Here is a 26,148-nt window from a genome sequence, read left to right as displayed (position 1 = left end):
GGGAAAATCTTGGAAACATATTTGGATAACTTCATATATAAGTCCATCTTCAGTACTGGGACAAATTTGCATATTGCATATAAAATGTAAATATCTAATAAAATAAACATATTTGAAGTATCAGTTTTGTTTTGTTGTATGTGGCATACTTCTTGCAAATAAATCATGATATATGATTGGTCTGCATGTTATAGGTTATTTTGTAGACAAATAAAACCTAGCAAAAATGTGCACTTTTCAAGTGCAAAAGTGTGACATTTCCAACAGGTGATATGATACTGGTTTTTTTTACATTTATTTAATCTCCCAGTACAGTTTAAATGTGTCATTTTGCCAGAGCAGTCATGTATAAACACATACACTGTAAAAAAAAATCACAAACACGAGTGTACAATGAAGAATAATCATTTGAAGATGATCTTACGTTCACATCTCTCCGTGTCCTTTTTAAACCATTACTACAAGTTACCAGTTCTCTTACCATGCCGTGGATATAGTAGCATATTTTGTGCACGTAATGTTGAAATCATCTGACATAACATATTTTGAAATGATTTAGTGCAAAACTGTTACGTAAACATATTTTTTGAAGTCATCTATATCTCGTACACACTTCGTGTCCTCAGCGATACGAACATAAGATGCGGTGCTAACGCTGCTTTACGAAACAATATTTGCTAGCTTTACATCTCCAATGAAAACAACATCACGTGACTGCTTTGACACTGCAGCGTTCTTCATCGCTGATCACTCGGGCATTGTAAACGGACCATGGATGCGTTGGTGTCCCGTCTCCGGCCGCGACGGGACGAACGTAAGGAAGAGGTAAGTTTTCGTGTGTATACCCGATTAAAAATGAATGTATGATTTATATCCAAACTTTTGATTTCTAGCATCCGAAATGAGGACCCAACAAGTTATTTTAGTGCACTTTTTTGGTTCTGATAAGCATACATACGATGTTGTGGGTGTTTATTGACAAGCTGTTTCCAAAGGATGTTCGTGTCCATAGATTGAACAAAAGTCTACCATATACGTTCTCGAGTACTGCAAATGTTTCAGACCGATTTAGATGTGTTATATTGGATATTTTTCATTAATCAATTCAGTCAGCGAAAATATCGTTTGTGAAACTTGTCGATCACTTGGATTCCATCCATATTATGTTCGTATCGGAGACACGATAACAGTAGCCAACGGGAGTGTCCTTATAAGTGAACAAAAGCGAAAGTGAACAATTCATTATTCATATAATGCCTGCATGGAGATTTATTTTCAAATTTCAAAATTATATTTGTACAATCGACAGAAATGGTATTGATGCCTGAAATAGTTGTATTAGTGTTACATGTCAATGCGAGTTTACGTACGTATTGGAGACACAATAATTTCCCGGTGTTAGGTGTCTTTTATCCGAACATAAGATGGTTTGAAATAGTAGTAATTCCATAATGTTTACTTGATTGAAAATTACCAGTTGACTTCTAAATACAGAGATGAATTTCATTTTAACTTCTTTTGTGTATATTTATTTTGAACTTATCATCAATGTCAGAAAACAAATTATGTACGTATGATGGACACTACAAGATATTTAACTTGAAGTGTCCTACTTTGAACATAAAAACATACAATTTTCTTCTTTCAAATTTAAATAAAAAGGTATTTGTTTTATAAATCATATAGCTCTTATTAATGTTATTCTTACAGAATTATGACATTCAAGTTTAATATGAGAGTTTGACAGATTATTTCATTTACATTTTGTTCATATCATTGGACACCAAAATGAATTATTGTTTTCCAGTGTCTTTCTTTGAACATAAGGGCATATTGTTTTACAACCTAAAATTGAAATGATTCCATGACTTATTCAATTGTACAATTAAAAGGTTATATTAGTGTTTAAATTATGTCATTACAATATTTAATATGTGATTTTGAAGAACATTGCTTGATGTATTATGTTCATATCATTGGACACTGAAATTAATTCAGAATCCAGTGTCTTTCTTTGAACGTAAGACCATTCCATTTTATCACCTCAGAATGAAATGTTTTCTTGATTATAAAATTTTTGAAGTTATTATAGGCAATAATTATAAGGGTTTGAATTATGACATTGAAAATTATTTGTTGGTTTTATGTATTTTAATTTTCAATGTTTTATGTTCATATCAGAGGACACCAAAAATTAGTTCATACAATTTATCACTTTTAAACAGAAAAAACTTTAACTTTGCAATAATAGCAAATTATTGTAAATCAATTTGGTATTTATGGTATTATTATCCCTTTGAGTAAAGACAGTCTGCCGTGGGTTTATAGCATTCTTACCGTAGACCTTATTTACATACATGGTCCAAGTTGTCAGCACTATACATCTTCATTTCTGAAAAGATTTTGATCAAACTTCACACAAAGGTTATTAAGTGTGTGAATACCTTGATCAAGTTTGATGTTAACTTTGACTGAAATATTACCTACAAAGTGTAAATAACCCTTTGTTTATGTCTTTGTTAGGTTCCACCAATCGTTCGACAAAAAAAGAAAACAAATGCACAATACCAAAAAGATTTTCGCGAGAGAATGAAAAAAGATGTTGCTGTATATAAGAGCTACAGGGCATATGAAAGTCTTCGTATACAGGCTTTTCGTGCATCAATGACAGAAGAACAAAAACAAAAATATAATGAAAAGGCAAGAATTCGCAATCAGAGGTACAGACAGAAAAAAAAGTCAGAACCAGGCTTCAATATATATATTACAAATAAACGGGCATACACAAGAAATGCTACAGAAAAACAGAGAGAGACTTGGAAAAAAGTCAAGAGAGATCAAAGAAGTAACATGAGTGCACAGAAAAGGAGGAGGGTAAATGAGAGACGAAGAGAGTTATATGCCTTAAAGAAGCAAGGAAAAAAAGCAGTTTCCAACGCATCGTCATCTTCACGAAGTTCAAGTTCAAATACATCTGTCGTTCCATCTGGTGGATTCCCATCTGCAGCTGCTAAGCGAAAGGCTATTTCTAGGTCACTGCGAATACTCCCCACAGATGCAAATAAGTTTGCGGATGTTGTATCCAGTATCATCGCAAAAACTACACCAAATAAAAAAGCTGCCCTTATGAAAAAGTGCATTACATCCCCAGGTGCAAAGAAACGGTTAGACTACCTTGAAACAACACAGATGGGCATTAGGGACAAAATTGAAGAATTGAAATGTAGAAGAAACTCCAAGGACAACAGGCTGCGACGCATTCTACACAGTGCACTGCTTGCGAAAGGGAGAGTAAACAAAAGAATCAAAACACAATTTCAAATAAGCAGAAAATTGGCGACACAGTATGAAAAAAATAAAGATCTTGAAGTGAGGAGAAAAGAGCGAAAAGACACATTACCAATTGAAGTTGTCAACACAGTGGAAAACTTTTATGGCAAAATGTATATCTCAAGAGAGCTACCAAATCAGAGATCGGTCAAGAAGGATTTGTCGGTAAGGAAAGCACTGGAATGTTCTCTGAAGACAACATACACCAAATTCACTGAGGAAAACCCAGACCAGCAGATTTCCTACAGCAAATTTGCCAGTCTGAAACCAGATAATGTACTCCCAATGACAAAAAACAAATATTTACAGTGTTTATGCGAGTATTGTATAAATATTGATTTTAAAGTGAAAAGCTTGAAGTGTTTTTGTGTCCAGAAGAAGATACCTGTTGTTGCAAGTGACCGGTATGAGATGTCCCGTAATACTCTATGCCCAAAAGAGGGTGAATATTATCAAAAACATTGCATCGACAGAGAGTGTGAAAAATGTGGCATTGACAAGTTTGGGGATATTCTTGCCAGGCAATTTCAAGACTTTTCGGACAATCAGACAATATCGTGGCAGAAGTGGGAACAGGACGAAAAAACAACAGTTGTCAATGGGAATCCTGTTTCAAAAAAGTACATGGCCTTGAAATGCAAGACTGGATTGGTTGAGGAATGTCTGGATGAGTTGAAAAAACAACTTGTTCCCTTTTCAAAACATCTTTTCAATGCATTTTGGCAGACAAAGGAGTTTGAATATTTGAAAACAAATATTCCTAACAAATGGATGCTCATGTGCCTGGATTTTGCAGAAAATTATTGCTGTCGTCACCAAGACGAGGCACAAAGCGCACACTGGACATATGAACAGGTGACTATTCATCCTATTGTCGCTTATCATCGATGCCCAGTCCAAGACTGCAATGAGTCAATGCATCATTCCTTGGTGTTTATTTCAGAAGATCATAAGCATGATTACCACTTTGTACAACATTCAGTAACAAAAGCAAATGAATTTCTGATGCAAAGTGGTCTGGAAATTGAAAAAGAAATTCACTACTCTGATGGGGCACCTTCTCAATACAAATGCAAATACAACTTCATGGATTTGTCATCTAGCCAAGATGATTTTGGATTTGGAACGGAAAAGCATTTTTTCGGTTCGCGTCATGGGAAGGGGCCATGCGATGGTGAGATAGGCGTCATCAAACGTAGTGCGTCCCTGGCCGTGTCTTCACGTAGAGCTGTCCTATCAAACGCAACAGATTTTTACAACTTTGCCAAGAACAACTTATCAATCCCAAAGGAAGAAAGTAGCCACTGTCACAAGAAAAGATCATTTTTCTTTGTGAAACATAATGACATCAACAGAAATCGCAATAGCAGAATGGAAAACCTGAAAACGTTAAAGGACTCCAGGTCACTGCATTCTTTTAGGGGTATCCAGTCAGGCATTGTAACATCAAGAGAAAGAAGTTGTTTTTGTAAAGAGTGTGTGGGGCCACAGAATGAGATGGGGGTGTGTCAGCATCAGAATCTCACTGGCACTTGGAAAATCAGCAATCTGAAGACCAACCCCAGGAATGGTTAGTATACAATAATACATACATGTAAAAATCAACAAAATCATATCTACTCAAAATGATTTACTACTCCTGTACAATTTATCTATACATTTAATGTATGTCATTTATTCATTATTGATAAGTATAAACACAACCAAGTAGTATTTATATAGATTAAAATTTAAGAATTTAAATGTCATGAGTAGCACTTAAAAACATTCATTCAAGTAATATATTATAATTATATTGTTCTATTTCAAAACATAGGTGCCCAGCGAGGAGCAAGAGGTGCGTATCGAGCAAGAGGGGCCCGGCGAGGAGCTAGAGGGACACGGCGAGAAGTGACAGCAGGAAGTGACACCAATAGTGAAAGTGAATATGATGTAGACATGACAGAATGTGAAAGAACAAGAGGTGCCCGGCGAGGAGCAAGAACAAGAGGTGCCCGGCGAGGAGCAAGAGCAAGAGGTGCCCAGCAAGGAGCAAGAACAAGAGGTGCCCGGCGAGGAGCAAGAGCAAGAGGTGCCAGGCGAGGAGCAAGAGGTGCCCAGCAAGGAGCAAGAGCAAGAGGTGCCCAGCAAGGAGCAAGAGGGACACGGCGAGAAGTGACAGCAGGAAGTGACACCAGTAGTGAAAGTGAATATGATGATGTAGACATGTCAGAATGTGAAGATGAAATCATACCAGAGTCAGACCATGGAACGTCGCAAGATTTAGATGATCCTGTTGGTCATCAAGAAACAAGGTACAATTATATAACTGTAGAAATGTCTGCCCTTAGTTTTACTGAAAATTGCCTTATTTCTGCAATAAAGTAAAGTTACTATTTCAGTACAGGTCATATTCCAATTTCTTCATAAAAACTTGTAAAGATCAAGACCAAAATTATTGATAAAAATATTTTTACTGGTACAAATTGTTGAAAAATGAGACTATAAACTGAAGATGAAAAATGATGCTATTATATATATTGTTTTCAATTGGTTAATGCAGGAGTTTTGTTTCTTATATATATTTTATTTAGTTTTACAAGTGACAGGGATGCATTGGAAATTCTAAATATTGAAGTACCTGTGTTGTTTGACAATGAAACTGATGAATCCTACTGTGTCGACATGACAAGTGCTGTATTGGACTTCCTCAATTCCAGGTATGTATGGTTAAAGATTGGATCATAACTTTTCTAAAGGTAGGTAAGTTACGTACAGCTTGAAAAAGTAAATGCAGAATTTAAGACAAATGCTGTATTTATCCATATTCAATACATATTGATTAATTAATTAACTGGATCTAATTGTTTTTCCTGAATGTATTATGCAGAGGTAACCTCTCCTTGTCTATCCACAGCCTCATTGAAGAAAAGGAGCCACCAGCCATGATGAATGATGACGGGCAGCCTCCAGTGAAATCTATCCACAGCCTCATTGATGAAAATGAGCCACCAGCCATGATGAATGATGACGGGCAGCCTCCAGTCGAGTCTATCCACAGCCTCATTGATGAAAATGAGCCACCAGCCATGATGAAAGATGACAGACAGCCTCCAGTGAAATATATCCACAGCCTCATTGATGAAAATGAGCCACCAGCCTTGATGAATGATGACGGGCAGCCTCCAGTGAAATCTATCCACAGCCTCATTGATGAAAATGAGCCACCAGCCATGATGAATGATGACGGGCAGCCTCCAGTCGAGTCTATCCACAGCCTCATTGATGAAAATGAGCCACCAGCCATGATGAATGATGACGGGCAGCCTCCAGTGAAATCTATCCACAGCCTCATTGATGAAAATGAGCCACCAGCCATGATGAATGATGACGGGCAGCCTCCAGTCGAGTCTATCCACAGCCTCATTGATGAAAATGAGCCACCAGCTATGATGAATGATGAGAGGCAGCCTCCAGTTGAGTCTATCCACAGCCTCATTGATGAAAATGAGCCACCAGCTATGATGAAAGATGATGGGCAGCATCCAGCTGACTCTATTTCGACCCCAGTTACAGGGTAAGGCAAAAGAAATAAATTACTTTGTCCTCAGGATCTCCCTTATACTGTTTTTAGGAAAAAGGCAGTTTTTTTTCTGGGACACTATCCAAATTGATTTCAATCAAAATTTCTCATGTTAAACATGAATTAAAGAATGTCCATATGAACCCTCGTACGTTTTTTTTAGCTCATCGAAGTGGTGGATATATTTTTATGGGGGAGTCTTTACAAAATGTTGATGCAGTGAACATGTCCCTTTAAGCCACATGTATTCCTTTTCGATTGTAGACTTTCGTTAGAATCACTGGTTTTAATCATGCCTGTTGACAATAGTCATTAAATAATATATAGATCTATGATATGACAGCTAATTTATAAATACCCTTTAAATATTCGACGTAATGATATCGTCATTAATACACTATTGATTGTTATTGTCCCAAGCTGTTTTAAGTGTGGTGATCATAGTTAAGTTAAATCATTTTTCTAATCATTTGTTCAGGATTAATGTTGGAACACATGTTGAAATTCAACATGGTTCACAGCATTTACCAGCTGTTGTAAGTAATTTTGAAGTTGTGACAACTTCCTAAAGTTTGCATGCTGTTATAGTTTGTACTATTTTTTCATCTTGTTTATTAGTTATTTGTTTTGTATAAATTAAAAATGAAGAAAATCAATAATGGTTGTAAAGGATAACATGGAGAGGTACAGTTAAATTGTGTTTAAGTTTGAATTGTTAATTTTGCGAAAAAATACTGTGACTGTTTAATGATATGTAAATTTTCATCAACCAACTTCATTTGTTATATTCTGTTCACTCATCAAATTTACTTTTCTTATCTTCCATTTTTAAAAGAATTGTTTAAAAAACTTTTATCTTGTCTTAAAATTTAACATGTACCTAATTCCTTTGACAGGTTATTGATATGCAGCCAGATAAACTGCTGTGGATACAGTTCTTTGAAAAGAAGGGGAAGAAATCAAAATGGACCCTTAATTCCAAAAAGTTTTGTGCTGTTGTTAACGACATTGTCAGAGTTATTCCAGCCCCTGATCTCGTATGGGAAGGAGGCAGTCGATTTTACTACACATTTTAAGTGTCGGCCAAAATTGGAATTCGGGAAGGAGACTGAATTTTGTTATAAATAATTTTCAAGTATCCTGCCTGCTGTAATTTCTACTTCTTGTACATCCTACCAAAATTTCTGTTAGCCATGCAAAATGAATCTCTCTTGTCAGTTACGCCACCTGATTGATTTATCCATGGTTTGTTGATACAGCATAACACAATGCAAGTCATGTTTTTTTAAGGTAAAAGAAAAATCATTTGCAAACATGTAACTATCTATCATAAAGACTTTATTAATAATCATATAAACATCAATGAATTATAATTCCTTTCATTCAAAATGTAATATTATTGGTTCTTTCATTCAAAATGTAATATTATTGGAACCAAAATTTAATGTAACGGACTGTCATGGTCACTGATTTCAAATATTTTGAAAAGCATACACTTTTTTTTGAAAACTTTAATAATGGTGTTTGTGATCATTATTTTTGTTTGTTGATCACTTTCTATGACTTGCCATTAATCCATGAAGATTACTAGATGTTTGTTTGTGACAGACATTCAAAAACTTCACAAAATAATTTGTCATAAATTCTAGTGTGACTTTTAGTGGAGAATGTTGATTAAGTTTCAATCTTACGTAAGTAATGGTGTCCAAATTTACCATTTGTGTCCCAGTTACTTACATAAGAATACTAATTTACAACTGAAATGATATAATAGTAACAACCAAATGATATGGGAAAGATGTACACTTTGTATTCATTGGATTAATCAAATAATATATAGACTTGAATGAAGATAGAAGCGCCATATTCAAAATAAATATTCAATCTTATGTAAGTAATGGTGTCCAAATATTTTTATCTGATAATTTTTTTTGTTTTAACATTGAACTTTTTAGAAATAGTTTTGCCTGAGTATATAGAGACTGAGTTATAATATACATTATATAAATAACAATTTAGTGTTTACTTTTAAGGTCTAGTGTGCTTTCTTGGACACCATGTTACTTACGTAAGGATTCATGTGGCTTCAATGAATTGGTAGATGAGGCTAAAACGATCCATTGTATTATCTCGCAGCATTTAATTCTTGAATTGTACATATGTCAACTACATAAAACTACAATCTGTTCTAAAATAAATTCATTTTGAAAATTCTGACCTGCTGTCACACTATTTGTCCCAGTACTGAAGACATGCTTATATGAAGAATATTTTCTACATTGTCTGAAATCATGCAAAAACGTATAAATAACTCGGAGGCACACAGTTTCAGATTGGGATGGATCCTCTTTGTCTAGTGGCCGCAGTGGGAAATGTGGACGTGATGCGCAGATTTCTAGATGCGGGCTCGAATGTCAATGTCAGGTCTACGGCGGTGAGTAAAATGGCATAGACGTACATTATATTGTAACAGGAGAGGAGAAAATGTAGCAGTCAGACCGGGGTTCGAACCCGGGACCCTCCGAACTCTAGACGGACACTCTACCACTGAGTTACCTGGTCGCCGATGATCGACCCAGTCCAGTTCCGCTACATTCCTCCCTCCTTTTTTTCAAGTCTTCATCCCCGAAGACCACAAGTTCGGATATCCCCTTGCTAAGCATACACCTAAAGCTTTAAACAAGGGTAGGCAAGCTCGCCAATTATGTAACAGGAGAGGAGAAAACGTAGCAGTCAGACCGGGGTTCGAACCCGGGACCCTCCGAACTCTAGACGGACACTCTACCACTGAGTTACCTGGTCGCCGAAGATCGACCCAGTCCAGTTCCGCTACAATATAATAGTATTTCTCCCGATTTTGTTTTCATTCAAAAACATTTCAGAGTGAAATAGAAATTGATTAAAAACCGGCGGATTCTGAATTTTCTGGTCCTTAAATAAATCTTTGTTGAGTTTACAACGATTATGGAACACGGGCCAGTATACAGGGTACAGGAATAATGATGAAACCGGGTCAGCAGTCAGAAAAAAACTCTGGATAATTATCCACCTTCCTCAAATGGTTGGCGACTGTTCCACACCCTGCAGGCGGGTTCTTAGTGGGACGTACTCTTGGTAGCTCCAGCTTATTTTCATTCCTAAGGTTTCAAAGTTTAGATATTGCATAGATAATCTGGGACTGCATTGGTAATATAAATGAAAATCTTCACAAGCCATGGTTTTCATTTTGTTTATATTAATTAGTTTTCTTAAAAAGATCAGAAAATGACGTTGTGACGTCATTATCAATAAGACGAATTGCTTTTTCTTGTATCGTCTTCATCCTCCGTGTGGAATTAAACTGCAGAATTATGCCATGCCAGGGGACAATCATTACAATTTGAAAGACTACAAGATTTAAAAATCAAGATATCCCCTGCTTGCTTAGGTTACACTTCATCCTGTTTACACACGTAACTGTTAAGATGCTTTCTTGCAAATATTAGAAACATGAAGATCAAACTTTTAAGTTGAAATCAATGTATGTACCTTCTAAAAGTTAAACATGTTGACATTTTACAACTTCTATAGTACAGGAAGCTATCCTGTTATGTGTATCCCCATGAATCATACCATTATTCGCTAAAAACTTAATTAAAATATCTTCCCTTCAAGTTTATTGTTGAACAGGGTCTTAGACAATATGCCACTGTGTGTTATCATCTGTATACTTATAGAGGGCACCCTTACTAACAAAATAAAATGTTATTCATAAAAATAAAGGTCCTAAAATACATCCCTGAGGTAACCCTGTCCAACTGCTCCCAGTCAGAGACTTGGACTCCAGTCTTATCCGTTGAAATCGGTCCCAAAATAGCTACTAATGTTGATTTTACCAAATTAAAAGAAAATAAAATAGGTGAAAATGGAACAAAAGAGAATGTGAAATGCTGTCAAGCCTGTGAATGTTTACACAAGAAGGATATTAGATCACCTCCTGTAAATTAGGTAACCTCCTGTAAATTAGATCACCTCCTGTAAATAAGACCACCTCCTCTAAATTAGATCACCTCCTGTAAATTAGACCACCTCCTGTAAATTAGATCACCTCCTGTAAATTAGACCACCTCCTGTAAATAAGACCACCTCCTGTAAGTTAGACCACCTCCTGTAAATTAGATCACCTCCTGTAAATTAGATCACCTCCTGTAAATTAGACCATCTCCTGTAAATTAGACCACGTCCTGTATGAACGAATGCTGTTTATCTTTGGTAGGACGCCAGCACCCCATTGATGTTAGCCACACAGAACCGACACGCCGAGATGGCCGAACTCCTTCTGAAACACGGCGCTGACGTCACAGCGGTCAACATGGTAAGAATATAGCGCATTGAGGAAGCGGAAAATGTCTTTTTACTGCATATTTCATCTGAATTTGAATGTTTTCTCAGCGACGTTGATTCTGTACAGATTGTTTTATCGCCTGCAGGAAAAGAACAATTCGTTTTGTATAGCGGTAAGAACTGGGGACGCTAAGCTGGTGAATGCCCTTTGGCCATACCGTGGGAATCTAGACATCAATCACACGAACTCCGTGAGTACAGACACACTATATCAGACCGGAGGGGCGTTACCTCAGAAAAGATATACAGCGCTTATTGAACATTGGCATAGCCGGATTTTAGAACAGTGTATTTTTAAAGCGAAGGATATATGGCCCTTATATTTATAAAAAAAGAAGTAAACATATATCTTATTTTCACTGAATGATTTTCTTTGGTTGATTTTAAGAATCAGATAAGGCAGTGGAACAACCAATTTCGTTAACCGTATTTTCCATGGTGGCCAGTTTGTCTGGTTACAGACATTGGATGCAATTGTTGAGTATACCACTCTGATGACCTATATTCGACTTTGTTGTTGTTTTCGGTCCATTTATTAGAGTTATTGCCCTTGGTTGGTATCGTTAAGTTATCAGGAAATCGACATTTGAATAATATAGCTTGTTCGAAATCTATTTGTTATGGAATTTCACATCTACATTTACCAGAGAGAACGTCGAGTGGTTTGTCATCGTCTTCTGTAGTCAAAAATGTACATAAACATATATACATATATGTATATCCCTTTACGACATCTTTATGTAAACTGACCAGTTGGTGACATGTCTGTGAACTAACACTGCTGTAATTTCCTTCCAGGAAGGTCAGACGGTCCTTCACTTTGCTGCCGAGAAGTTGTGGGAGGCTTGTGTCGGATTTCTGCTGACTAATGGAGCTCAGATCAACAGGCAGAACAATGTAAGTGTCGCCATACTGTCGTTATGTTAAAACAAAAACCCAAACCATTCATCGTTAATGTCGCCATACATTCAACGTTAATATCGCTATACCGTCGTTATGTTAACACAACCAACCATTCAACGTTACGGCCACTATATACCGTCGTAATGTAAGAATAGTTGCTATACCGTCGTAATGTTTAAGCAAACAAGCAGTAAACGTTAATGTCACTATACCGTCGTAATGATAAGATGAAAATATAGAACTGAATATTAAACGCCGTTTTTTTTTATCCTTTATATGAATATATTACAGGAAGGCTTAACCCCACTGATGATCGCGGCAATGAAGGGAGATGCCAAGACTGTAGAAAAGTTCTTGTCATCGGGTGCAGACTACCTTATAGAGGACGTTGTGAGTATATTATGTTGCCGTCTATATCATACAGGTTTGGTGAGTACCATAATTATATTTCACGGATGACTCGGCGGCTTCATTATGGCGTCGGATATCTGATGGAGTACCTTATGTCGTCGGCTATTTAATGGAGAACCAGGCGGTTACTTCGCTATGTCGGCGACTATTTCCTGGAGAACGTGGTTACTTCGTTATGTCGGCGACTATTTCCTTGAGGACGCGGTTACTTCGTTATGTCGGTGACTGTTTCCTGGAGGACGCGGTTACTTCGCTATGTCGTCGACTATTTCCTAGAGAACGTGGTTACTTCGTTATGTCGGTGACTATTTCCTGGAGAACGCGGTTACTTCGTTATGTCGGTGACTATTTCCTTTAGGACGCGGTTACTTCGTTATGTCGGTGACTATTTCCTGGAGGACGTGGTTACTTCGTTATGTCGGCGACTATATCACATGGATGATGCACGGATTTCGTTATGTCGGTGACTATTTCCTGAAGGACGCGGTAACTTCGTTATGTCGGCGACTATTTCCTTGAGGACGCGGTTACTTCGTTATGTCGTCGACTATTTCCTGGAGAACGCGGTTACTTCGTTATGTCGGTGACTATTTCCTGGAGAACGCGGTTCGTTCGTTATGTCGGTGACTATTTCCTTGAGGACGCGGTTACTTCGTTATGTCGGTGACTATTTCCTGGAGGACGTGGTTACTTCGTTATGTCGGCGACTATATCACATGGATGATGCACGGATTTCGTTATGTCGGTGACTATTTCCTGAAGGACGCGGTAACTTCGTTATGTCGGTGACTATTTCCTGGAGGACGCGGTTACTTCGTTATGTCGGTGACTATATCTCATGGATGATGCGGGGATTTCGGTATGTCTGCGACTATTTCCTGGAGAACGTGGTTACTTCGTTAAATCGGCGACTATTTCCTTGAGAACGTGGTTACTTCGTTATATTGGCGACTATTTCCTTGAGGACGCGGTTACTTCGTTATGTCGGCGACTATTTCCTGGAGAACGTGGTTACTTCGTTATGTCGGCGACTGTTTACATAAGGACGCGGTTACTTCGTTATGTCGGCGACTATTTCCTGGAGAACGTGGTTACTTCGCTATGTCGGCGACTATATACTTGAGGACGCGGTTACTTCGCTATGTCGGCGACTATTTCCTGGAGGACGCGGTTACTTCGTTATGTCGGCGACTATTTCCTGGAGGACGCGGTTACTTCGTTATGTCGGCGACTGTTTCCTGGAGGACGCGGTTACTTCGTTATGTCTGCGACTATTTCCTGGAGAACGTGGTTACTTCGTTATGTCGGCGACTATTTACATGAGGAAGCGGTTACTTCGTTATGTCGGCGACTATTTCCTGGAGAATGTGGTTACTTCGTTATGTCGGCGACTATATACTTGAGGACGCGGTTACTTCGTTATGTCGGCGACTGTTTCCTGGAGGACGCGGTTACTTCGTTATGTCGGCGACTATTTCCTGGAGAACGTGGTTACCTCGTTATGTCGGCGACTATTTCCTGGAGGACGCGGTTACTTCGCTATGTCGGCGACTATTTCCTGGAGGACGTGGTTACTTCGTTATGTCGGTGACTGTTTCCTGGAGGACGCGGTTACTTCGTTATGTCGGCGACTATTTTCTTGAGGACGCGGTTACTTCGTTATGTCTGCGACTATTTCCTGGAGGACGCGGTTACTTCGTTATGTCGGTGACTATTTTCATGAGGACGCGGTAACATCGTTATGTCGGTAATTATTTCCTGGAGGACGCGGTTACTTCGTTATGTCGGTAATTATTTCCTGGAGGACGCGGTTCGTTCGTTATGTCGGTGACTATTTCCTGGAGGACGCGGTTACTTCGTTATGTCGGTGACTATTTACATGAGGACGCGGTTACTTCGCTATGTCGGCGACTATATACTTGAGGACGCGGTTACTTCGCTATGTCGGCGACTATATACTTGAGGACGCGGTTACTTCGCTATGTCGGCGACTATTTCCTGGAGGACGCGGTTACTTCGTTATGTCGGCGACTATTTCCTGGAGGACGCGGTTACTTCATTATGTCTAATTAGCTTACTTCCGCTCCACAGTCGATGTATAGTCCGATATATTAGGAGTAGTTTTCCCTATAAATATTACCCAGATACAGACGCCTGTGGTGGTTTGAATGTACTGGCGCAATCAGAAAGCTGCACCTCACTCGTGTTACGGTGGGGGTGATTTCAGCTGTACTTGAAGTAGACGGAATTCGAATTGAAGGTTGACTACACAGGAAAAATGGAAAAGAAATTCGCATATGATTTTGTATTCACTCATATCCACATTAATCAAATGTTCAGTTGTTCAATTGTGTTTATATGTAGATGGTGTTGGCAAAAAGTTTGTCACGCATGCCGAAGTGATGTGGTAGTCTAGAAGATTCGTAATCTTTGTTAAACTTGTTTCGAATTACAAAAACATGTTCTTCTCTAACCTAATATAAGCTTCCTTATAACCAGTCAGCCTTCTGTATAACCAACTGATTTATTTTGCATTAAATCATATGGATAGCATAGCTTGTGCAGATAGTACAAGTTCGAATTTTCCCTCGTGGATAACCTCTGTACACAGCCGGTTACACAAGCACAACAATTCGGTGTCGTTGAAAGGCCTTGTAGCCTCTCCTACTTTATATGGGAACGTTCAATAAAGAAACTTTTTCTTCTTGAAGCTGTAGAATTGATACTGACTGCACCTGTGTTACACTTTCATCGTCCACAGATAGGGTTATACGGCATTAATTTGAATGAATAAAAAAGAGTGCTCTTTGTTGTTAATCGTGAAGTGGCTATAACATTTTTACAACACTTCATGCACATTATTTTCAATTCATTAAAACTTCAGGGTATGAAACTGAACACCTAATACACATTATTTTCCAGTCATCAAAACTTCAAATTTGTTTACTGTTCACGTGAGATAGAACACTGACGTCACCGATTACGGACCAAGACAAGGACTTACTGTTTCATTGTTGTACACTTCAAATGACATTATTTAACACATACATGTCTTTAAATAGAACATCACTCACTGAAATTGCTACAAACAATTTAATTCTAGAGTTTATATTTCCCCCTTTCAGCCTAAAACAATTTTAAACTTAGTACACACCGTAACAATGGGCTGTGGGCATCATAAGTTATAGATTTAAAACTGCCGTTTTCACACAATTAATCCGTTTTGGGTTTTCCATATATCATATATCTATTATACCCGAATACAACATTTTCTCTCATATCTCGCCATGTTGGATAGAGTTTGCCCATGTAAGATAGCTATGTAAGATAAATCTATCTTACATAGCATTTCACGCGCGCGGATTAATCTGCGTTCAAGGGGGACAACTCTCACAACGTCGTCTGCTTGTGTTCACATCCGACAGTCCTTATCGTCGGTGTCGGTTTTGAAACATTGGACTTAACTATAAAAATACATATATTCTTAGATAAATATATTTATCATATGACTACCGTTATATACGGTGTCATAAACCCATCACATAAATTTTCTTTATGATACTAGTGTAATAACACCTTTCGCTACGCTGATTGGCTGGTTCCGTGAGAACTGTATTCATACGCGTGGGAACGACCTACTTCTTTTTACTACGACTCGTAAAAATGGCGACTAGTGCTTGTAAACTTTGAAAAAAAATCAACTGAACGACAAATTGGTCTATTAACATAACATATTGTACAATCAAAGATAAAATCCAAGATGTAAACATCCTAAGTTTTTTAATTATATTTATACTATAAGATGTTAAATTAGGCCTGGCAAATATCTATTTTATGACCCCTAGTTAACATATTTCAACTCCGATAGAAAATTGCGGTTGCGTTGTCCGATGAGACATATCTAGTCTAGATTCTTTTCAAATAAACAAATAATAACATTATTTAATAAAATCCTCATGAAAAACGGCAATGTAGTTTGTTACAACTTGCCTTCAACGGTTACTCAGAATAACATGCTGACACTGTCGTCGACAAACACGTGTAATGTCAAAACAAACAACACTGACAACAAATCGGCATCCAAAGTCGCTTTTCACGGCAGTCTGAACACAATGTTCATTTGGAATATTCACGGTGGAACATTTCACATCTCCATAAACTCCCGCGAGGACGAGGATAAACACAAAGCAGTGAAAAGGCGCCGTACAATGGTTCTGTACGACAGCGACAGCGAATAGACATTTGTACAACGAAGCCTCCATTATCGCGCCAAGTGACGTCACGGCTTCGTCACATCAAAAACAGTCGCTCATAAACTTTCAAACTAAAATATTTTCCTCATTGTTTCAAACACCAAGGACAATTTATCTATTATAGATTAAATGAAAAAATGCTGAAATTTTGTTTTGAGACGTGTATTTAATAAAATGAATCCTTTTCAAGAGTCAGTTGTGTTAGAACTATTTCTTCTCTCGTCGGTATAATTGACCTACTTCGAAGGTTCGGGTGATTTGGTTGAGATGTGACGATTCAAGGCAAAAGAGAAAATCGGTTTTTGATGGGGAACGATGAAAGAAAACGTCATATGATAAAAAGAATCTGTCATTCGTTTCCCTTCATATTAGATTTATGATACTCGTTTAGAATTTTTTATTTTTGCTCGCCAGAGGCTCGCAAAAATAAAAAAATTCAAAACTCGTATCATAAATCTAATATGAAGGAAAACTCATGACAGATCCTCTATATCATATCAGCAGTAAATCAATAGGGCTACACGGTTAAATGATTAGACATTTCGTCTGAGCGAACATATAACTCCGTTACTGTAACAAACAGTTAGACTCTGTAGAATTGATACTGATTGCACCTGTGTTACACTTTCATCGTCCACAGATAGGGTTATACGGCATTAATTTGAATGAATAAAAAAGAGTGCTCTTTGTTGTTAATCGTGAAGTGGCTATAACATTTTTACAACACTTCATGCACATTATTTTCAATTCATTAAAACTTCAGGGTATGAAACTGAACACCTAATACACATTATTTTCCAGTCATCAAAACTTCAAATTTGTTTACTGTTCACGTGAGATAGAACACTGACGTCACCGATTACGGACCAAGACAAGGACTTACTGTTTCATTGTTGTACACTTCAAATGACATTATTTAACACATACATGTCTTTAAATAGAACATCACTCACTGAAATTGCCACAAACAATTTAATTCTAGAGTTTATATTTCCCCCTTTCAGCCTAAAACAATTTTAAACTTAGTACACACCGTAACAATGGGCTGTGGGCATCATAAGTTATAGATTTAAAACTGCCGTTTTCACACAATTAATCCGTTTTGGGTTTTCCATATATCATATATCTATTATACCCGAATACAACATTTTCTTTAGCAGACTCGTGGAATAATTAACAAATAAATGATAAAATCTACATTTTTAAGCCCCCCCCCCCCCCCCCCCCCCCCCACCCGCCCCGCCAAAAAAAAAACCAAAAAAACAAAAAAACAAACAACATCGCTTTAACAAGACTAACAACGTAAATATGTTATGGTACATTTGTAAATCGATTGTCTATACACAGGTGATAACTTTGATGATTGGTTATGCGTTCTAATGCTTCGTCATTTTAAGTATAGACTGTGGAAATAGTTATAGATTTTTATTAGGTCATCAGACCCGAAGGGTCAGGATGACCTATAGTCATCATGCTTCGTCCGTCGTCGTGCGCCGTCCGCCGTGCGCCGTCCGCCGTGCGTCGTGCGCCGTCCGCCGTGCGTAAACTTTTCACATTTCAATCTTCTTCTCAAGTTCCACCAGTGGGATTGAGCTGAAACTTGCCTGAAATGATCCTGAGATGGTCCTGACCAAGTGTTGTTATTTTTCGGGTCAGTCTGAAATCCAAGATGGCCGCCATAGCCGCCATTTTGAAAACACATTTTAAACTTCTTCTCAAGTTCCACCAGTGCTGCTGGGCTGAAACTTGCTAGAAATGATCCCGAGATGATCCCGACCAAGTGTTGTTATTTTTCGGGTCGTTCCGAATTCCAAGATGGCCGCCATAACCGCCATCTTGAAAAACACATTTTAAACTTCTTCTCAAGTTCCACCAGTGCTATTGAGCTGAAACTTGCCTGAAATGATCCTGATATGATTGCGACCAAGTGTTGTTATTTTTCGGGTCGGTCCGAAATCCAAGATGGCCACCATAGCCGCCATCTTGAAAAACACATTTTAAACTTCTTCTCAAGTTCCACCAGTGCTGTTGGGCTGAAACTTGCCAGAAATGATCCTGAGATGATCCTGACCAAGTGTTGTTATTTTTCGGGTCGGTCCAAAATCCAAGATGGCCGCCATAGCCGCCATCTTGAAAAATACATTTTAAACTTCTTCTCAAGTGCCAACAGTGCTATTGAGCTGAAACTTGCCTGAAATGATCCTGATATGATTGTGACCAAGTGTTGTTATTTTTCGGGGCGGTCGAAATCCAAGATGGCCGCCATAGCCGCCATCTTGAAAAAAACATTTTAAACTTCTTCTCAAGTTCCAACAGTGCTATTGAGCTGAAACTTGCCTGAAATGATCCTGATATGATTGCGACCAAGTGTTGTTATTTTTCGGGTCGGTCGAAATCCAAGATGGCCGCCATAGCCGCCATCTTGAAAAACACATTTTAAACTTCTTCTCAAGTTCCACCAGTGCTGTTGGGCTGAAACTTGCCTGAAATGTTCCTGAGATGATCCCGACCAAGTGTTGTTATTTTTTAGATTGGTCTGAAATCCAAGATGGCCGCCATATCCGCAATCTTAAAAAACACATTTTAAACTTATTCTCCAGTTCCACTGGTGTCATTGAGCTGGAAATTTGTGAGAATGTTAAGGAAGGAGGGCAAACAAAGTGTTGTTGTTTTTTTCGGCCTCGTAAAAACTTTGACATGACAGCAATGACGGCCATTTTGTAACATGATTGCGCAATCATGGTTTTCATGAACAACACCTATTTCAAACTTCTTCTCAAATTCCACCAGTGGGATTCAGCTCTTACTTACCAGAAATTATCCTTAGATGGTCCAGACCAAGTGTTATTATTTATTGGGTCGGTCAGAAATCCAAGATGGCCACCATGGCCAACAGTGCCACTATATACTTGCTACAGAGAATGCATACTACAATAATATAAGGGTTTTAATTTAGAGTCAGATGACCGTTAAGGCCCCTGGGCCTCTTGTTGTGAAAAGAAATCTGATTCGGGTTCTCCACCGCTAAATGCTTATTCTAACTTTAATATGAGACATTTTCGAGTTTCTTTAATAGATTCCTTCATATGCTTCAATAACTACGCTACAATTACAAAAGGCGGCAAACAATTCTAGCCAGTATCAATGCTAGTTTCACACAGGTTAAAATTTGCTCAATAACTTTATCAACACAGTTGTGTATTTGTGAATTGAGTACCTGATAATGGAGTATGTTGTTTACAGACAGGGATGACGGCAGTGTGCTGGGCTTTTGACTCCCAGAAATTTGATTCCTTCAATTTGATTCTCGGCAAGATGTCTCCGAAAGACAAGGAGCAGTTCATCAAGGTATGCATAATATAAACGTAAACCAAAATACAACACTATATACCTGACATATTTTGAGACGTTTTGGATTTTTCTTTATAATTCAATAATATATGCGATGTTTATGATTCGTTTTTACTTTTTTACTGTGTGTTGTTATATTTGATTGTTGCGTTTGTAGAGCCGCACAGAAAGAATGAAGAATCCTTCACTGGAACACGACAGTGAAAGTGATATTGCGTTTTATGAAGACATACTGATTCCGATGTTGTCATTTGTCATTAAAAACATGTAAACACACACAATCACCTGGCAATGACAGGAAGTAAAATAAAAGCCATACATAAAAAAATATAAAAAAGAAAATGTCAAACGTCACAACCTATGAAATGGTTCCGTTTGCGTCAGCAGGGGGCCCTGGAATTTGTTTACTCTACTGTACTGTCAGTAACTGTTAGGCCTACTCAGTAACTTGTGTATTTGGAAGTTGGGAATTGGCTCTTAAATGAACGAACATTCGGTAAAAGTGACACCCCTCGATGTTCATATAAAAATATTTATTTTAATTGTAACTCAGAGTCTATATTTGTGTAGAGTAACCATGAAAACTAACTGCCATCCTAGCCTTTCAATATGATCATCGTTAGCCTATCGACTGACCTACCTTCGTCATTCCATCAAGACAACCGTTTAAAAAAATGTCACAGAAAAGATCGAATACTCGTATAGAGTCACTGTTCGCTGGTTCACACACGAAGTTGCCAAAATCACAGTGAATTTAAAATTACCAGCCACGAAACATCGCCGCGTCATGGCGATCGAGATCGACATCACTCTCAATATCCTTGAACTATGAATGGAATTCCAATGACAGTCGTGACGTCATGCAGTGACGTAGTATTTTATAAAAAAAAAATTGACTTGACATTTAAAAGTACAGTGTGTTCTGTGAAATGATTAAATATGTCGAGGTGCAAATCAAATTATATGTGAAGTTGGAAAACTCATTTCAGCGTTGGCTTTCAGTATTGTTGATAGAACTTCTTTTTCTCGGATGTTGACAATTTGATCACGGCCACGTAAAAGTCGGTCAAGTTACGGTAATTTTTATCGGCGAATTGTTCATTCGTTCATCACTTAACCACAAAATGAATGAAAATTGTGTGCAAACATAGTTTGCCAATATAGGGTATGATCTTTCAGAATATCACAAGTATATTTAGTAAAAACGTCAAATAAAGAAATTAAAAAATTGAAGAAAATGGATGGCTGAGGGACACTTTCGCCAGAAATTCGGTAATGATATGAGAGAAAAAGACTCTTTCATTATGTGTGTATGTAGGATAGGGATATTCCACCCTCGGGATCACAAAATGTGGTAAAACCCTCGGCAAGCCTCGGGTTTCACCACATTTTGTGACCCCTCGGGTGGAATATCCCTATCCTACATATACACATATGAAAGAGTCTTATATTCTTTAGCAGACTCGTGGAATAATTAACAAATAAATGATAAAATCTACATTTTTAAGCTCCCCCTCCACCCGCCCCGCCAAAAAAAAAAAAAAAAAAAAAAAAAAAAATCAAACAACATCGCTTTAACAAGACTAACAACGTAAATATGTTATGGTACATTTGTAAATCGATTGTCTATACACAGGTGATAACTTTGATGATTGGTTATGCGTTCTAATGCTTCGTCATTTTAAGTATAGACTGTGGAAATAGTTATAGATTTTTATTGTGAAAAGAAATCTGATTCGGGTTCTCCACCGCTAAATGCTTATTCTAACTTTAATATGAGACATTTTCGAGTTTCTTTAATAGATTCCTTCATATGCTTCAATAACTACGCTACAATTACAAAAGGCGGCAAACAATTCTAGCCAGTATCAATGCTAGTTTCACACAGGTTAAAATTTGCTCAATAACTTTATCAACACAGTTGTGTATTTGTGAATTGAGTACCTGAAATGGGGTATGTTGTTTACAGACAGGGATGACGGCAGTGTGCTGGGCTTTTGACTCCCAGAAATTTGATTCCTTCAATTTGATTCTCGGCAAGATGTCTCCGAAAGACAAGGAGCAGTTCATCAAGGTATGCATAATATAAACGTAAAGCAAAATACAACACTATATACCTGACATATTTTGAGACGTTTTGGATTTTTCTTTATAATTCAATAATACATGCGATGTTTATGATTCGTTTTTACTTTTTTACTGTGTGTTGTTATATTTGATTGTTGCGTTTGTAGAGCCGCACAGAAAGAATGAAGAATCCTTCACTGGAACACGACAGTGAAAGTGATATTGCGTTTTATGAAGACATACTGATTCCGATGTTCAAGCGTCTAGCCACAATGAAAGAATTCCGCGACGCCATATTGAAACAGAAGTTCATTCCGAGTGCAGTGGCTGTGTTCACTAAGCTGATGAAACAGCCAGCTTGTATTACTGGAATTTGTTTCGTCGTCTCTCTTTGCATGACTAAACACGCTGTCGTAGTAGACGAGGCCGTTGTGATGCAATTCATCAGATGTCGTGGACCAGAATTCCTCATCAAAGCACTAAAGTGTTACTCTGCAATCCCAAGAACAGAACCCGAAACCTTGGTCGCGTGCTTCTTCCCACTTTCCTGTATGGGTCAAACGTCAGAGGGCAAGGATTGGCTGGAGAAGAACAGTACCAAAGTTATACAACATGCAGATGTTAAACCGCACTACAACAATATCAAGAGTGCTATAGAGAGTTTCGGTGACAAAGGTGTCGCGATTTGGACCAGTTTCTGGGAATATTTTGAAAAGATGACTCAGTACCAGATGGATAGAAAAATGGCAGAGCTTCTTGAAGAAGAGGAGCATGAAAAAATTATGAAAACGAAGAAAAGAGAAAAGAAAATACAGAAGCGACAGAACAAGCGGCAGCAACGAAAGGGTGTGCAGGCTACCGTTGCGAAACCCTGCGAAGAAAAGATTGTTGGAAATATTAACGAACAGCAGGAGGAGAAATCTACCAGAGGAAATACAGATATAGTCAACGACGCAGTGGTCATGTCTACAAGACTACCGGTTACAATGAAGGACTTCAGGAACAAAAAAGATAATCGGGCCACAGACGATGTCATCACTATTTCCAGAAAACCCCAAGTTCCAATGAAGCAGAGGAATGATGACGTCATCACGATATCCCAGAAACCCCAGGTTCCAATCAAGCAGAGGAATGATGACGTCATCACGATATCTCAGAAACCCCAGATTCCAATGAAGCCAAAGAATGATGACGTTGTCATTATTTCTAAGAAGCCACCAGTTCAATTCAAGAACGAAAAACGAACGAACAAGAAGGAAATATCTGATATCACATTTGGAAATTTACATGATAGTGAAAACGACGACGATGCGTCTCTTCTATTCAAAATGGAGTTGGCGGCGTTGGAAGGTACCGTAGATCCAGGTATATATGACTTTTTTGACATGCGCAACGATAATCAGTGGGTGACTGTTCAGGGAAAGAAGGAACGGGCTAAAGCAAACAAAAGCACAGAGGAAGCTACGGAAACGATGCCTGGTACCGACCAAAAGTTTGACATAGAGCATCAAATTGATGAAGTTAAAAATGATGACTTCAAAAAGCGCCCAAACCAGCGTCAACGGCGTGCGAACAAGGTAAATAATGGCCCTAGATGGGCCGACATGGTGAAAGGCAGTGGAGTGATTGAGAAAGAACCAGAGCCCGTCAGGCAAGGAACTTATGCCGACAGGGTTGTGGGGAAGACATATGACGAGAATTTTCCTGTTTTAGGTGGAGTGTCACACGTCAGGGGTGAACAAGGTCATTGTGAGCAGCAAATGCCACCGGGGCAACATGATCAGCAGCGCGTGTGCAATTTTGCTGCTGCGGTCGAAAGTACGACGACAGATAGTGACGACTTTCGTTCAGATCTCACCTCAACTGAGAGTGTTGTCGATGGTGACTGTGGCAGGACAACACCGTCCTCGGGGATCAATGACAACAAGGCTGCCATGGACGATTGTTCTTCGATTCACAGCGGGGAAATCTATATTTCGCCAGAAAAAGATGCATACTTTGAAAGTGAATGGGAAGTCCGTCCTCAACAGAATACCATATATACAGCAAATACATGTGAGCGAACAACTAACTTGTTTGACATCGCAGCGAGTGTCCTGTTTGAAACGAAAGTCCCCAACAATCACAAACCAAAAGAAAACAATGCACTTGAGACAGACTTCCTTGGTTTACCTAAAAGAAGTGGACATCACAGTTTCGAGTTTTTATCATCCGCTAAAACATTAACACCAAATGAATGGGATCTAGCAGAAGATACGCCAAGGGATGAACGTGTCAATAAAGCCGAACAGAATGTGCATAATCTGGAAAATGGTAAAGGTGATTTTAGACAGGGGCATGTCCCAAAAATGGAGAAGAGAGGCTTTTCCGATTCTGTAAAAGATTGGTTAAAAACTTGTACACCACTTCATACGGCGAACAAGACAAACAAAAGACCGTCAGATAACCTGCCTAAGAATCCAGTCACGCTGCTTGAACAGATAAAGGAACCTCAGCAAACGCAACCTCCAAAGATGCCAGTTGGAAATCAGGAGTATGACGCGCAAAGGCTAAAACACATTCCAATTCAAAATGATGTGTCAGACCATCAGCTTTTAAAAAGACAACAGCAGGAATCAAAGCAAAACATTGCCGTGATACAACCGATAGGGCATGGTGCAAATAGAGAAAAAAGAACAGCGCAGGAAAACATAAGCAGCAACGTCAAAGCAGAGGACAAATGCGAGGACTGCCATCTCTCTTTCGGGGATTCTCTTCTGAGAAATGTTTCAAGATTGCCTACAGAAGACGACGAAATCTGGCTTCCATCTGACTTGTCCGGGGATGGATTGCTTAATCAGGATAACTACAGCATAAACGCTAGTGATCAGGGAAAGGATCTACCGATCTTTCCTGGTTTCCATGACGATACAAAACCACCATCACCTGTTGTGCCATTTCAGCGAAACATGGACGTGTTTCTTCAAATGCAACTTCTCGGTTACTACCAGACTCGTTGCAAGCAGCCAGGGATCAAAGGTTCTGTGTACGGCCACGATTTATCCTACTACTGCTCAGCCATGGGCATTTCAGAGGAGAAGCTGAAGTCGTTTGAAAGTGTGATATCGTCGAGCAATGCAAACACATGTGGGGCACAACAAAAGAAACGAGATGCACTCGCTACTGAACCTGTTAACACCCAAATACCGCAACAGAGAAATACCGATATCCATCATGACCCCGCAGTACTTATGGCATTAGATGAAGGGCCATACCTAGCAAACAATCCTGAACAAAACATGACAACAAAGGATAACAGGCTAGTAGGAGAACATGTCGCAGAAAAGAAGGTACCAGACACAGCGGAATCATATGTCCGGACTCAATCTTCAGCAGAAGTTATTGATAGAGCGAATATGAAGTATCAGGAGAGAACTGCATTCCGGGAAGAAATTAGTGAAAACTTTACTAAAAGCTCTGCTATTAAATGGACACAGAGGAGTAAACGATGGAAAGACAAGATGTCGGAGATATCGAAGATGCCCTCTGTCTTCCTTAGACAGATTGGAGACATCATAATTCCGACGGAATACAGGGAGCGGTATACTATTCCTTACTCGTGAGTCTATTAATGGCTTTACTTTTTTAAAAGTTTCACAGATTTGGATGCAAATTATATGATAAGCAGTCGCACGGAAAAAAAGTAACATTGAATAATTTTCGATTTAAAATTGTCTGTTGGTTGTTAAAGCTTATAACAGCCTTTAAGTTGTTAATGAAAAAAGAAAAAAAAGAAAAAAAGCGTTTGCAAATTGATAATATATCAAAAAGATGCCATTTCATTCAGCTTGCTTCAGAAGAGTCTGTAAGATGCTAATTTTACATTTACATTGGTTGCTTTCACGTGTC

At 38.4% G+C, this 26,148-nt stretch overlaps 2 protein-coding genes across 3 annotated transcripts in view; both read left to right on the top strand.

Annotated features, from left to right (window-relative positions):
- LOC117337581 overlaps positions 1-26,148 on the top strand; it is a 49,307-nt gene that overhangs the window by 324 nt on the left and 22,835 nt on the right. The window contains exons 2-8 of one of the 2 annotated variants that reach the window (XM_033898626.1): positions 9,219-9,326; positions 11,148-11,246; positions 11,362-11,466; positions 12,074-12,172; positions 12,470-12,568; positions 20,086-20,190; positions 22,428-25,858. In XM_033898626.1, the coding sequence (XP_033754517.1) occupies positions 9,219-9,326; positions 11,148-11,246; positions 11,362-11,466; positions 12,074-12,172; positions 12,470-12,568; positions 20,086-20,190; positions 22,428-25,858 (4,046 nt within the window). Of the gene's footprint in view, positions 1-9,218; positions 9,327-11,147; positions 11,247-11,361; positions 11,467-12,073; positions 12,173-12,469; positions 12,569-20,085; positions 20,191-22,168; positions 22,268-22,427; positions 25,859-26,148 lie in introns of those variants that run through there. The other variant, XM_033898627.1, reaches the window with a different exon arrangement.
- On the top strand, positions 155-9,022 carry LOC117337584. The gene is made up of 6 exons (XM_033898628.1): positions 155-825; positions 2,524-4,900; positions 5,147-5,624; positions 5,904-6,029; positions 6,227-6,886; positions 7,789-9,022. The coding sequence occupies exons 1-6, from the start codon at positions 772-774 to the stop codon at positions 8,018-8,020; spliced, it is 3,927 nt and encodes a 1,308-aa protein (XP_033754519.1). The 5' UTR covers positions 155-771; the 3' UTR covers positions 8,021-9,022.

This window comes from Pecten maximus, chromosome 11 (assembly GCF_902652985.1).
Source record: "Pecten maximus chromosome 11, xPecMax1.1, whole genome shotgun sequence".
Taxonomy (NCBI): domain Eukaryota; kingdom Metazoa; phylum Mollusca; class Bivalvia; order Pectinida; family Pectinidae; genus Pecten; species Pecten maximus.
Note: the sequence above shows the minus strand (reverse complement) of the source record. Positions and strands in the feature narration are given on the sequence as shown.

Bases quoted from the DNA above. Each gene is read 5' to 3' on its own strand.
- LOC117337584 (XM_033898628.1), top strand. From the start codon at position 772: ATGGATGCGTTGGTGTCCCGTCTCCGGCCGCGACGGGACGAACGTAAG. The intron at 4,901-5,146 runs GTTAGTATACAA...TTCAAAACATAG, and splicing joins GAAGACCAACCCCAGGAATG to GTGCCCAGCGAGGAGCAAGA. The intron at 6,887-7,788 runs GTAAGGCAAAAG...TTCCTTTGACAG, and splicing joins ATTTCGACCCCAGTTACAGG to GTTATTGATATGCAGCCAGA.